Source organism: Leptinotarsa decemlineata, unplaced genomic scaffold, assembly GCF_025532065.1.
Source record: "Leptinotarsa decemlineata unplaced genomic scaffold, Ldec_3_MD MMD2_P_RNA_scaffold_9, whole genome shotgun sequence".
NCBI classification, from domain to species: Eukaryota; Metazoa; Arthropoda; class Insecta; order Coleoptera; family Chrysomelidae; genus Leptinotarsa; species Leptinotarsa decemlineata.
The window spans coordinates 14,673,240-14,689,415 of record NW_027412536.1 but is presented as its reverse complement, the minus strand read 5'-3'; the positions used below and the strand labels follow the sequence as shown (position 1 = coordinate 14,689,415).

Here is a 16,176-nt window from a genome sequence, read left to right as displayed (position 1 = left end):
TATTAGCCAGGGGAGTAGTTGTTTTCTGATAGGTGTCAGTCCATTAACCTACTGTGTAGGGTGTTGAGGCTGGCCTGAACGAATTGTTCTTTTAGATGATTTGATTTATAGCCAGTCTTCAAGTATGCCCACTGACTATACGTGAAAGATTTTTTTCCTTTTACGAGGAATTGGGCAAATTTGGATATGCAGTTGGTTACCTCGTTCACAGGCAGATGGAGCGACGACAAACCTGTTGTTTGTTGTAGTCTTCAGCTTAGTTCGAGGAATGATACTCTGACGGAATTCGATTTTCAATTATCGGAAATCATCGACTTTATGTTGATGATATACACTACCTTGCACTGACGAGTGGCCAAACAGCCCGAAACCGGTCTGCAAGTGTGTTCCAATAATTGAAAATCTATTGCGGCAGTTGTATCGCCAACAGCATATGCAGGAATAACTTCAGTGAAGAATCCTGCACTGACACCTGTCGGATATAATCCAACGCCCTTCGTGGTATTAGCCAGGGGAGTAGTTGTTTTCTGATAGGTGTCAGTCCATTAACCTACTGTGTAGGGTGTTGAGGCTGGCCTGAACGAATTGTTCTTTTAGATGATTTGATTTATAGCCAGTCTTCAAGTATGCCCACTGACTATACGTGAAAGATTTTTTTCCTTTTACGAGGAATTGGGCAAATTTGGATATGCAGTTGGTTACCTCGTTCACAGGCAGATGGAGCGACGACAAACCTGTTGTTTGTTGTAGTCTTCAGCTTAGTTCGAGGAATGATACTCTGACGGAATTCGATTTTCAATTATCGGAAATCATCGACTTTATGTTGATGATATACACTACCTTGCACTGACGAGTGGCCAAACAGCCCGAAACCGGTCTGCAAGTGTGTTCCAATAATTGAAAATCTATTGCGGCAGTTGTATCGCCAACAGCATATGCAGGAATAACTTCAGTGAAGAATCCTGCACTGACACCTGTCGGATATAATCCAACGCCCTTCGTGGTATTAGCCAGGGGAGTAGTTGTTTTCTGATAGGTGTCAGTCCATTAACCTACTGTGTAGGGTGTTGAGGCTGGCCTGAACGAATTGTTCTTTTAGATGATTTGATCTTATTCCCTATTTCATATATTGCATCTATCGTATGGTAACACGCATTAGAGTTACAAAGTCTTTGTCAACAAGATGTTAGTTCTTAAGACATTGAACGATATTAAAAAAAAAAAAAAAAAAAAAAAGATGATGACTAACTCCGTGCGAGCGTCAAATGATATGCCCTCCCATGGCATAACTGATTCGCCACCAAATGAAAGTCGCTCAGCAATACACGCTTGAGCATATATTTCTCCTGGTCGTCTCTATATTCCCCTAAATCTATCGGAGCCCATGAGGCAGACTCGCGATTCATCGGAAAACAGTACACCAAACAGTACCTTTCCTAGATGACTTCAACTCATGGGGTGACCCTAATTGTATGTGCGGCAGTGTATTGTTACGTTTTTCCCCGTGGGTTGACCAATAATTGACTACACTGAATAATCAAACTTTATTTCACTTTAAATACAACAAACACTTCAACTAAAACTTCAACTATTCGAATGTCTATCACCTTACTAGATAGCTTCACGTACCGCACTGTAACTTCCACTTGACCGCATCGATATGCTGTTGGCTAGCGTTTATATATCGTAATCGAATGTGCTAGAAAGTTTCGCTGGAATTCCATCGAAATCGGTAGTATAATTCTCGCTGCATCTAGAACGGCCGCGAACATTTATTTCTCATGAAGAATATGAAACGATTCGAAAATATTTTCATACTAGGAAGATGTCACTGGCAATATACTGTACAGAATAAACAATTAACTAGTTTCAGAAGAATAAACAATGTTCAATTTCAATTCATTGTCTCAAGAAACTATAAATGCTTATAATTAGGGACTATAACTAACTACAAAGTATTATAAAATAATGGTAACATATACAACAAATGTAACAGTTACAGGAAAAAACTGAGACTCCTAGTTGCTAGACATATCGATGTTAAATTTGAAACTAATAAATGTTTTGTCAGTTTATTTTCTATGAGAAACTTTTTATGTTTTGATTTGGAAATGAAGAGATTTGGTGCATTTTTTATTGAAATATTTGCAATTGTGATTGACTTTCTGGTCTCAAAAAGTGAGAAGACAACAATTTGGAACTGAACTTGAAAATGGTTCAACTAACCGAAACCGGTCTTAACAAATAAAAAACTTAGTAGAAATCACACAAGTTATTTTCTTCCTATAAACAATATGAATTTTTACAAAATAAATAGATCATCAATCGAACAAGTAGGAACTGAATAATAAAGAAATGTATATATCAGGTCTTGATATTTTTTAACGATATTATATTCCAAAAAAAAGCACTTCCCCCAAACTCCAGAACTGTATTGACGCGCGTTTCACCAACCAAGTTGGTGTCTTCAGTAGATGAAGTTTTTTTTTTACTTACTTCAGTATGAACAATTTGCCAGTTTATTTCAACATGTAAAATTTAAACAATATTTGATATTTCCAAGATTTATATCTGACATAGTACATTTTTACTTTCAGACATACATGGAATTTTCTTGTGAAAGTTTCTGCTAATTTAAACAGAACGATTCATATAAAGGTATTCAGCGGGCCATAGTTTATGCCGCCCTTTACTTCTTCTAAACTTTGGAAGGCATCCAAAAATCTATTGGAATGTACTGATCTCAACAATTTCAGATATTTTTCATTTATTCTATGGCCGTTCTCCAAGGCGTGTTGATCAAAACTAGATCTTTCTAGTCTTGGCAATCGGATATATGCCTATGTTATCAGGGATATAGCTGAAAACAACGGGTTTCCTTTAAATATAGTAGATAAGTTAATTAGTACATTCTAGATTGTTTGAATATCTTTAAAACACAAAATTATTATATTATGGGCATCATATTATATGATGGGCAATACGGATTTTAAAAAAATTGTGACACAGAGTCGGCAGTATTAGATGCCATAACCCAATTACAGCTAGATTCAGATTCAAACAAAAATACCTGAAGAAAGCATTTGATACTGTGAACCATGAAATTCTTCTGAAAATAATGCATAATATAGATATCATAGGCTTATTTTATAATTGGTTTCAAAATTATTTAATGAATAGAAAGCAATGTCTATATTGGCGACATAATCAGTTAGAAAAAATAATATGTAGGGTACCGCAAAGATCAATACTTGGACCTGTTTTGTTTCTTATATATTTCAATTCTTAGGCTACAGTAAATTTATTTGGTAAGTTACAAATGTTTGCTGATGACACCACTTTAATTTACAATTTAAATAGTGTACAATAAATAAAAATTAATATATCAAAAGACCTTGATCAAATATCTTTATGGCTTCAATACCATAAAATGACACTGAATTTTCAAAAATCTTCATATATGTTCATATCAGAAAGGTCTATATCAAGTGGTTCAAAAGATCCAATTAATCTAAAGCAAATGAACTTCAAACGTTCAAGCCAGTCTCTATCTACCTACACAGTGGGTTTAATGGACTGACGCCTATCAGAAAATAACTACTCCCCTGGCTAATACCACGAAGGGCGTTGGATTATATCCGACAGGCGTCAGTGCAGGAATCTTCACAGAAAATTTCCTGCATATGCAATTGGCAATACAACTGAAAGAGTCGACCTATCAGAAAACAACTACTCCCCTGGCTAATACCACGAAGGGCGTTGGATTATATCCGACAGATTATATATCCAATTAAATTTATTAATGAAAATATTAAATACTCTCCTAGTGCTAAATTTCTTGGTCTTATTCTAGATGAAAATGTATCATGGAGACAACACATTGAAACAATAAGAACAAAATAGCTCCCATAATTGGAAATTTATTCAAAATAAGAAATGTTGTACCCCTAAAATACGTTAAATTGATTTATTTTTCATTAGTATATTCCAAAATTCAATATTTTATATCAGTATGGGATATGACAACTAATTTCTTATTGAAACCAATTGAAAAACTTTAGAACAAAATTATAAGGTGTATATTCAAGGTGAACTACAAGAAGCCTATATACAGTCAACTTGTATAAACTAAAAAAACTATTAGATTTGTCATCCTTACATAAATTCAAATTATGTACCTTCATTTATTTGGCCAAAAATAAGCTCAACTATTCAAATTTGACTTTCAAAATCAATGGTGATCAACACAACCATTTGACAAGATATTCAGGCAATCTAAAATTGAAGAAAATGAAAACAAATATTGGGCAAAATTCGATTTATTATAAAGGTATCAAATTTTACAATAAGCTACCGAATGCTTTAAAGAAATTTAATTTATTAAACAAAAATTCCGGATTGATTTGAAAAAATATTTATTGTTTGTATAGATATATTATCTGACGAGTGCATTTATGTTCGTGTTGATAATAATGTTCAAACATATATGTGTATATCTATGTATATGTATTTATATTTTTTTAGTTTCAGTTCTGATTTATCTTTTTTCGTGTGCTCTGTTCGAACTTAATTATGTTATAGTTAGTTTTTTTCCTGCTATAAACATTGTATGTTTCTTGGGAAATTATTATTATTTTTAAATTTAGGCAGAATTTTAATAAACCTTCGACTTTTCGAAAATACATCAATTCAAAGTTCACTGGCCTTCAATATGAACCAAGATAAACTAACGGATCAAATCGCACTTTTGAAAACTTGAACGTGAAAGTAGCCTTCAACGTTTTGCTCATTTCAACAAATCTTGAGTAACCCTGAAGACAAGATGCTAGAGAATGAAAAGTCGGGGATATATAAAATAAGCTGTGAGAACTATGACAAAAAACATATCGAGTCATTAAAACTCGTAAAATATTGTATTTATTTATTAAGTAGGCAAGCCTAATATACAAAAAAAAAGAAAAATTACAAATTCAAAAATATCTCACGACCTTAACTATTTAAATATAGTAACATTTTAAAGTACCTTTCAAGGAAAACCAAATATACATACATATCTATAGATTATTAGGTTATTAGGTTAGTTCACATTAAAAAATAAAAAAAAAATTACAAATATCATAATGAGCTGTCACTAATATACTTCTTTAATGATGACTTAATTGGTTTATTGAATTAAATTCTTTTACAAATTGTGGTAGTTTATTAAATTCGTTTAAGCCTTTATGAAATATACTATTCATTCCAAATTTAGTGTTAGTTTTATTGATGTAAAAATTGTTATTTCTTCTCGTATTGTAATCATGAACTTCATTATTTCTCAATAAGAATTTTTGAAAGTAATTGGGTAGCAATCCTTTATGCAGCTTAAATATAAAGATCATAGTCATATATAATATACGTTCTTCAACTGAAAACCAGTTTAGACACTGTAACATCGATTTAATTGCTGAGTAACGGCTACATCCCAATATTAATCGCATGCCCCGATTTTGAAGCTTTTGCAATTGCGCTATTTTATTTTTACCAAGTAGAAAAAGTAATGTAGTACAATAATCAAAATGAGGTTGTATTAGGCTTTTAAAAATAGTCAACCTAGCATACATAGACACTTTTTTACATATACGAGAGAGAAAAAAAAGTTTCTTAGATATTTTTTTACAAATAAAATCAGCATGACTATTTAGTTTTAAATTTTTATCAATTATGAAACCCAAATATTTTATTTCAATCACAATTTCAATGCTAACATTATTAATATTTATAACAGCATTTGCCCAAACAATTTGATCATACTTATAAGATGATGTCAAAATCATACTTTTTGTTTTATTGACATTTAGTTTCAGTTTATTAATAAATAAATATGTTTCAATGTTATTTAAAGACTTATTCATTTCAACAATTGCCTGATCCAAATTTTCATGTATACAATAAACCAATGTATCATCTGCAAAAAGATTTATACAGTGTGATCCAGATATGTGATTAATATCATTTAGGTAAATAATAAAAAGCAATGGACCTAACACACTACCCTGGGGTATGCCACTCTCAATTATAAGTTCATCTGACAATTCTTTTCCAAATTTAGTTTTTTGTCTTCTGTTGAATAAGTAACTTTGAATCCAATCGAAAACAATCCCTGATATCCCATAATATTTTAATTTTTCAAGTAGAATATTTCGATCAATTGTTTCAAATGCCCTTTTAAGGTCGAGAAATGTCGCAACAATGTACTGATTTCTATCAATTGTATTTTTCCATTCAGTTATTAAAAATTGTAGAGACGTTTCACATGAGTGTCTAGCTCTAAAACCTGATTGGTTGCCTATAAACAATTTATTGGTATTAAAGTACTGAATTAATTGGTTATATACAGACATTTCTAACACTTTTTCAAGAGTTGGTAGTATATTTAATGGTCTAAAATGTTCAGCTTTAATTGAGTTAATTTTCGGTACAGGAACAACAGTGGAAATCTTAAATTGATCTGGAAACACACCGGTTCTAAGTGATGTGTTAATTAAATTTAATATTGCGTACCCAGCCACATCAAAGCTTTTTTTTAAGAAATTATCATTTAAAATTTCTGCTTTGTTAGTTTTGTCAAGCGAGAATATAATATTTCTTAGTTCATTAATTGTTAAAGGCGAGAATTCAGTGAAATTAGCTGATATAACAGGGTAGTCATGGGTCCATTGCTGTACATTTTGAAAAACTGAAGTTATTTCATTTACACTATATATGAAATATGAATTGAAATTATTAGCAATGTCTATTTCCTTATTCAAAATTACATTTTGATTATTAATCTCAAACTGAATACGGCTAACAACATCTTGTTTTGGCTTAACAAGTTTTTTAAGACACTTCCACATTTCCATACTATTATTTTTATTTTTGTCTATAGTTTGTTCAAAATATAATCTCTCTTTTTCCTTTAGTAAAACAACATATTGATTTCTAATGATCTTATAGACATTCCAAAGTTCTTCTTTTAGACCACCCTCGCAATGCCTAAAATTGTAATATGCATTATTACGCTCACGTCTTTTTTCTTTAAGTTCATCATCAAAGTAGGGTACATAATTACTTTTGAGATATATTGTTTTCTCAGGGACAATTACATTAACAATTGTTGATACATTATCAATTAATTCATGTAAAATATTATCAACATTAACTGAGTTATTGTTCCAGTTACAAGATATTAATTGCATATTTATATTATGATACTCTTGATCTGTAAATTTTCTAAAAGTAATTGATTTTTCAGGCAATCGAAAGTCTTCAGTGGATAAATTAATGGATATAATGCCATGCTCGGAGATGTTAGGTTCATTCACAACTGCTCTAACATTATCATAATTTGTAACAACATAATCAATTGAAGTTTTTGAATCACCACAACATCTCGTATAATCTTGAACAACTTGATCTAACCCATACATATTAAATAGTGTTTTTATTTTTTGCTCATAATATTCATTACTAAAAAAATTGAAATTAAAATCACCAATCAATAAACATCTTTTACCATCAGAAAAATGTTTTTCTATCACATCCTCCAGAGCATCAATAAAAACAGGCTTACTGGAACTTGGAGACCTATAAAGACCCCCAATGTTCCATAAATTATTACCTATTTTGATTTTTATGAACAGACACCAATAAACCATGTCAGTTATATGAGTTTTACTTGACTTAACTTCAACATCTTCCCTTACAAAAATTAAAACTCCACCCGTATAACGACTTGTGCTATTACATCTAAACATCTGATACCTTTCAATATAAAGTTCAGCATCATCTATCTCTTCAGTGATACATGTTTCACTAAGAACAATTACATAAGGCTTATAACAAATAATGTTCAAAAATATATCAGCCTTGTGAGCTAAAAAACTACTAACATTTGAATATATAATATGTTGATCAAAACTAGGAGAACTGACATAACGATTCTGAATATTAGGCTCTACTTGTTTTTTAAATTAACAATTTTAGGGACAGAGTTCACATATTTTATAGTTTTAGAAGTATCACCATTTCCTACCATCTCTTTAAGTTTATCTTTAACATGCTTGTAATAATCCCTTTGAATCTTTGTTTGATCAAAAAACACCTTAACATTACCTGGCAATTTATTCTTATTGAAAAAAACTTGCTTTGCATCATTTTCTGTATTAAATATCACTTTCACTAATCTTATTTTATTTGGATCAAATTTTCCTAGTCTAAATACCTTAACGTTACGATCAAGCAGTTGAATATAATATATGAAAACTGTCCGAAATTGTTGAGACCGGGACATGACACTAGACTTTTGGATGCTTTCGAAAGTCTGGAAATATCAAAGTGTGGCTTGAAAACCACGAACAGTGACAAAGGTCCCATATCAAGTAACCTGTTGTTTACCTTTATATGAATCGCTCTGTTGAAATTAGTGAGAACTTTAACAAAAAAAATTTCTATCCAAAATCAGTAAAAGTTTACCTTGTGAGATATAAATAGATACCAGTATTAGAGTTAGAATAGGTCCACTTCATCTCCTGAAGACGCCAACTTGGTTGCTGAAACAGGCGTCAAGAAGAGTGTTACAGTTCTGGCGTTTGGGGGAAGTGCTTGTTTTAGATTTATTCAGCGCAGAATTCTATCATGCATATAAAAAATTGGATGCATCATTTAACGTCATTGCTTATCTATATAGGGTGTCTCAAATTCGATCCTCACCATTGGGATCTCAAAAAATATGAGAGACACGAAGATGGTGCTTCGTTCCGGAGATATCCGGAAAAAACAGAAATTTCGGAAAATGGTTTTTATTTTTTTCTGGCTTCATTTTTCCCCACTCTTTCCCATATTTTTTCATTGGCTTTTCAAATGAACCAAACTCGGTGAGATTTTGATCCAATAACTTGAACATAGTTCGATGTATTTGTCGTCGAGATACAAGTTTAAATACATTTCCGATGTCCTAACACTATTTCTATCGTATTTGTAATAAATTTGTATATTTCTTTTTTCTTCATTTGTGAAAGTCATTTTTCGCTAAAAATTCAATGACTTGTACGATAATATATCATTGAGTGTAACAAATTGAAAGTCAAATTTAGAAATATCAAAGTCAAAGCCTATTATGATAAGAAATAATTTTTTTCAATATCTCCAATTTTTCGAAAAAGAATGATAACTTGTGATACATCATTGAAAAGGTAAAATCTGGTTCTATTGAAAACAGAAAGAATACAATATAGCGCCCATAAGAAAAGATAAAGTTGGTGATGGTGACCGGAAGACGAAACGTCGGATAGCAAATCTGAAAACACCATTATGTAGTAGGGTAAAAGTGGCAATGTGGAAATGCAATTTATTTTAGAATCCTTCGAAAAATAAAGACAGAAAAAATAAAAAACCATTTTTCGAAATTTCCGTTTTTTCCGGATATCTCCGGATATACTCGGAATTTAATGGCATATTCTTAGTCAAGTAAATGCGCAACTTTGCCCCAATTTAACCATCTTCGTATCTCTCATAGTTTCCGAGATCCCAATGGTGAGGATCGAATTTGAAACACCCTGTATAGCTCCTATGGTTATGGAAAACTATCGATATCATGAAAAATTCCAAATTTTTACTAATAATATCAATTGTAATTTCTCATTTATATTGTATATTTAGGCAAAAATCTCTCCCAAGTGCCAGTTCAGATTTAAGTCTACCTGAAACTCAACTTGGGGACTGGGTGGATCAAATGGATATCGATGGTGAAAAGGTTATTTTGAGGAAGAAATTACCTGCTTCTTATGAGTCAGTTGAAGGGTGAGCATAGTGAAATTCCATAAAACAAATAGTCTAGTTAGTATTTTCAGATCAATTTTGATGGATTCATTTTCGATGGATCAGCCAATTGGCTCTAGCTCCTTCCAAGGAACAAACTCCAATACATCCCAATCAACAATAACACAAAAATCACAGGAGCCGAACATTGATCTTGAACTTGATGTTAAAGTATTCATTAACAGCGGAAAGTGTGTGTTGCATACTAAAGATTCTGTTCGGGAGGAAGAAGTTAAAATGTAAAGTAATGAATATTAAAAGGCAAAGCTCTATACACACTCTGTTTCAGGTCCCGAATGCGAAAAGATCGTAGTTGTTCGGCTGGGCTACTGGAATTTCCTTCTTCGTCCTCCAGTCCGGATGCCGTTCGTAAAAATAAAGACAAGTTTATGAACCAAAGCACCGCTTCTAAACTCAGGGGAACTCAACATGGGTCCATTTCAGATTTAACCATATTCCATATACCAGGCATGGATGTCAAACTGCAATACCAGTCAAAGGTTTGTATTTGAGAATATAGGTAGATTATTACACGAATAAAAACATTTTTGAACAATATTCTTTTTTTTTTTTTTCAGGTTATTTTAGAAGACTCTGTCACCACCTTAGAGAATGCTGAAACTTTGGCAGATTTTGAACAGGCATTTCAGACTCGATCTGATTCTATTCGTAAGTCACCGCTGAATGATTCGGAAGAAAAAAGAATTGACAGGGCATTCAAAAGACAAGAGACACACCCCATTGATGTTCGATCAAAATATCAAACAGAATTCGAACTCAGAAATTCTAACTCTATGCAAGGAATTAGCAATCCTAATTATGGACAGAGTCCTACTTCGAGTAAGACAAGCTTGGATAACCTTCAGTTTGACACCTTCATCCCTATCAGTGAATACCAAAAAGTACCTACAGGTAGATATTATTGTTACATAACCTCAATCTGATCAACAACTCTGGTGTAGTGATACTAAAATCTTCAGTTATTATTTTTTTTATATTTTCTACAGCTGCTGTTCTTATCGAACGGGAGGTGGTGGAAGATTGTGGTAAATTTCTTACAGTATGATGCTTTCAGGGGGTTCACATACATAATGAGTGAAAGGAAAATTATGTTCTTACCGGTGGTGCACGGGACACAATTGTAGAATAATTAATTGTGAAATTGTTCGATAATTCGAAGGTGTCAAATAATTTCTTCCACAGGCAGATTTTTTAACAATTGTTTTTTATTAATCTTGAACGAGAATCAACACGCCATACCATTCAGACGTTACCCCCATACCTCAAACATGTCATTTTTCAAAATTCAAAAATCTATTTCTTTCAGTAAAATGAGTGTTTTTTAATGGCAGAGGAGAGTGTTAATTTTTAGCTGAGACCGCAGGTTGAGGCCAAAAATTCTCTCGAAAATGCCATGAAAACAGAAATTTTATACATGAAATACAAACAACATTTTTTGTACAACTGTGAATGTGAATTTACATCATCTGAAATATATTAAAAATGAATATTTCCAATACATCTTGATGTAGTTTTTTGTCCCGATAAATTATCGCTTTTAAACGACTATTATCTTGAAAATATCATTAAATGTTTTCAGTAAAATCGTAACAGAAGCATATATAGAAGACCAGTTGTTGCCCGCGGCTTTGCCCGCTTAGAATTTGGTTTGTCACATTAAGTTTCGTGACAGACCATTTTCAACAGTTACAATATTTTTATTATCAACCCAAAACTTCAGGTTTCCAACTTCAAAACTGACGAAATTCCCTTTTTTGGTGCTTATTTACGCTATATAAAGACCCTACCTGCATATTTCAAGATTCTAGGTTCAGTAGCTTTACTACAGAGCCCGCGTTCAAGTCGCGTCCTCGGCGATGGCGCTTCATTGCTTAGACCGCCCCTCTACCTCCGCGCACCGTCCCCCGTCGTCTCACAGTAGACGCGACGCGTAATGGCTCATTTCACGGTAAAAAAATTCTTTTTTTTTTACAGCAAAAAAATACTTTTTTGGTAATTAGCCCACACTGTGACATATTGAATCGAATTGTTAAAAAAACATTTTATTATCGTTAAGGGGAACGCCACCGGGACGAGTCAAATAAATCGATTTTTTTTTCAATTTCCTCAAAGTATGTATGTTCAAAACTATACAAAAAATGTTCACTCACAATCACGTGGAGGAAGAGCAGGTAATCACAGTAAGCAAATATTTAAACAAGAATGTCCCTACATATAACCTTGAAATTTAATATTTACGTATGTCCAACTTTCAAAAAAAATTGGTGCCATACTGTAAGAAATTGTTCAAATGTATAAAATTTTACAATTATTTAATTACAGTGTACATCTATCACCCACTCTAGAGGTATGGCATTATAAAAATCGTTTCTAATCATAAAAAAAAATTACTAGACCAAATTTTAAGGTGAAAGAAATAGTTTTCCGAATTTTGAAAAATTACATGTTTGAGAGGGAATGGCGGGGATTTTGGAACGTCGGAATGGTATGGCGTGGTGATTTTCGTACAAGATGAATAAAAAACAATTATTTGAAAAAATTCAGCCTGTTAGAAATTGAAAAAAAAATAAATAAAAAACATTTTCAAAAAAATATGGCGGGCCTAAACACCCACCGGAGAAGTACGGCATATAGCGAGCGCCCGATTTTTTTTTTTGTTAAAATACCGATAAATCCAAGAAATTTAGTGAATGAAATTGTTTGACGCCTCCAGATTTTCGAACAATTTCAATTCATTATTCTGCTATTGCGTCCCGCGCATTACCGGTAAGAACATCATTTTCGTTTCACCCCCCTAAAAGAGCTTTACTTTAAGAAATGACTTACCAAAATCTTCCACCATCTCCCGGTATTATTGATAAAGAATATTATTGTTATACTGGTATCTATAAAATAATGCATTTTTTTTCAAATGAAAAAATGAAAATTTTGTATTGAAATCTGTCCAAGTACCGGTCACTCATTTAAAAGATAAATGTTCCAGGTGTTTGCACTTATCCTCAACCGATTGAGCTGAAATTTAGCATACTCATTTAGTTTTAATGACATTACACGATTAGTTAAATGACACAATTCTACCTCCAATATAGGGGGGGGCTGCCTAAGATGTGTTAGAAAGAAGAACAATACTCTGTATGAGGTTGTTCAACTTCAATATTGAAGTCTTCAAAATAGTGGCACAGATTAATATAGTTCATTTATTTTCATATTAAGTGGCACACATAATTCTATATGGAAGTTTTTTGGAACAAGTTAGTTATAGAAGTTACAGATGAATGCAAAGCTATAATATATTTTACTTTTTCAGTCGATGTAAATTTGATTTTTCTTTTTTTTTCCATTGCATTCTGTTTCGAATATGTAATTTAGAAAAACTTAAAAGTCACAATTATATTCAAATAGTTTTAACTTAGGATCCGTCACTTCACATTTAGAAACTTTGCAAATTGCTCGTCCAAATAATAGACTACTTTTGAGAATTTGATGAATTTTTTGAAAAATGTGACTTTACAAATTCAAAATTAATTTTCTTTACATATTATATGAAATGGTATTAAAACTTATACGAAATGACACTTCTCCCAAGGCTGTAGCGGAATTAGGAAACGAACAATTGCAATTTGGGTACAGCAAAGTGATTTTATGTGTTTTTTAGTAACACCTATCAGATCAACATAAAAAATGTAAACTTTATATATTTCTTGGTATATAAAATATACATATGTGCCAGGTTTTATCAAAATCTGAGATAGCAAAGTTAGTTATATCAATTCTGTTGCATCAATGCATAGATAGATAGATAGATAGATAGATAAAATTTATTTGTTCAGAATGAAAATACAGCACCCCTGAGGGCATAGAACATGTCAGTATAAATATAAACATATATCACAATAATATTAGGTTAAAAGAGGAAGGAAAGATGTACAGTACATAAACTGCACAAAAATATATGCATACATATAAAAATATTAATACATGTAGATATAGGCTCTTACGAGTCCATGATTGTAGTAAAAGCAGTCAAATAGATCAAATAATAATAGTATCATTTAAATACTCGTCAGTTGCAAAGTATGCTTTTTCAAGTAAAAATGCTTTTAATTTTATTTTTAATGTTATTTTATTGAATTCCCTCACTGTAAGAGGGAGTTGTAAATTGTTATTCGAGTATGCGGTACGTTTTTTTGAATAAATGACTTATTTCTTGTAGAGTATATGTGTGTCTTTTTAGAGTTCTCAAAAAGTTTTGTGTTTTCCTTAACAAATAGTATAGTATCAAGAATATGTCAATGTGTGAAGATTGGTTCAAAACAAACTGATCTTAGAAGTGATATAAATAGTTGTTGCTAACAACTCCAAGATTCAAGTGACAGCAATGGGTACAAATAAACTATAAAATAAATTTGAATGGGTCAACAGAAAATATTCTGATGAATGATAGTTTTTTTGTTGCTAACCTCTCGACTAGGTTACTCTATGTCTAGTGGAAAATGAATATAATAAAAATTTTCAATTAACGGAATGATATTATAGCTGTTATGCTCTTAATTGTTGCTAAATTAATTTGGTTTAATTATGTCATACTTTTTAACATCTGATGGCTGCCAAGCCAATTTTAAAGATTCATAGATTGGAAATGGTTAGGGCTATTCCCATGTGCTCAAACAAATGTCGTGAGGACCAACTATGCAACAATTATGAATTGTGTACGGTAGGAGCCAAGAGCTTGCGACGCCGCTTAACTGTCCGAGAGTATTTTTATTGACTTGTGTACATTAGGTTGGATTCTTCCAATCTCTCCGCACACAATTCAATAGCGTAAAGTTCCGCTTGAAATACAGTCGCATAGGTTCCTAGGCAGGTTGATATCCCTGTTCTGAGTCTGTGACTGAAAATACCTGCACCAGAACCAGAAGGTGTCTGTGAACCAACAACTATCTGCTCTTAATATTTCAGTCTCCCAGGGGATCCAGTCCTCTCTACTCGGGAACAGTACTTTATAAGGCAGTTCGTAGTTGACAGTTGGAGGCATAAAGTCAAAGGTCATTTCCAGAATGCTGTGACTTCCAGTTTCAACCAACAGTCTGTTGCACTCTGGCAATGTGCACAAGTTTATATGCCGTCCATCTAGCCTCTCTCTCCAGAAAAATGTGGAGAGGAGGTAGATCTAGAAGGATCTCCAGGGCTGCTGACGGTGTGGTACTAATGGCACCACTGATAGCCAGACAGGCCTGTCTCTGTAAGCCAGAGAGCTTCTCCTGAGCCATAGTTGAAAACTTTTTCAAAAACAAGCTTTCATTAACATCCTTCAAAAAAAGACAATACTTTTTGAATTAATTAAAACCCATCAATTTATTATATTACACAATTTATATAATATGAAAGCTTGTTGCGAGATTTACCTGTGCAGGTAAATAAGAATACAATGTGTAACTTGATCTTGACATGTTTAATTCTAAGAACATTAGAAATAAATATGTTTTTTTATAAATTGGGTAAACGTCACGACAAGCTTTTAATTTGATTTATTTTTAATTTTTTTTTATTTCAGAACATCTTGATGAAAGCTTGTTTTCGAAAAGGTTTCTTGCTCTTAATTATTTCACTTTTGCTTGAATGTAATTGACAATGTTCCTTCTTGAATGGTATAGAGATTAGAACTTTAATTGTTTAATGGGTTTGGTGATAGTAATAAAATAGATATGATAAAGATGTCGTGAATGATGTTGAAAAACGAAAAAAAAAACATATCTGAAAAAAGTATTCTGAGCAGATGTGAAAATGAGAAAATATATAGAGTGGAAAAAACTCAAAAATAGAGAAGTGGAAATTTAATTAAAATTTGAGATAAATATTGTTAACAAAAAGCTATAAACCTTCATATATTGTTTATGTCATATAATTTCATTCAAATATTCAATTCCTTTAATTTTTAAAGTTCATTGCTCTACTCTTCTGTAAAAAATTTAATCAATGAAAATCGAAAACTATTTTTTCGCATTATAAATTTCAAATCAATTCTGTTATTCATTTGAATTTGTGTAATTTTTTAAACTATTGAGTGCAAGAATAAATTATATTCCAAATCAATTTGTATTCAAGGTGCTAATACTTCCTTCAATAAGAAGCCTGGTGTAAAAAAGGCTTCTTTGTTTGCCTGGATGACTCTTCAGAGTGTTCCAGAAGAAACGATAATTAGTCCACATATTCTCGATTTCTTGGAACAAACTTTGGATCCTATTCCAATAAAAGCTTTTAGTGAAACAGGTAATTCTTCTCAGTAACAACAAATTGAATATTACTTATTTGTTT

The 16,176-nt window shown here is 32.0% G+C and overlaps 1 protein-coding gene across 1 annotated transcript in view; it reads left to right on the top strand.

Annotated features, from left to right (window-relative positions):
• Nucleotides 1-16,176, top strand: part of tweek (transmembrane protein KIAA1109 homolog tweek) — a 112,842-nt gene that overhangs the window by 78,875 nt on the left and 17,791 nt on the right. The window contains 5 exon segments of the mRNA XM_074170681.1: nucleotides 9,682-9,822; nucleotides 9,873-10,079; nucleotides 10,130-10,340; nucleotides 10,419-10,752; nucleotides 15,967-16,131. Coding sequence (XP_074026782.1) covers nucleotides 9,682-9,822; nucleotides 9,873-10,079; nucleotides 10,130-10,340; nucleotides 10,419-10,752; nucleotides 15,967-16,131 — 1,058 coding nt within the window.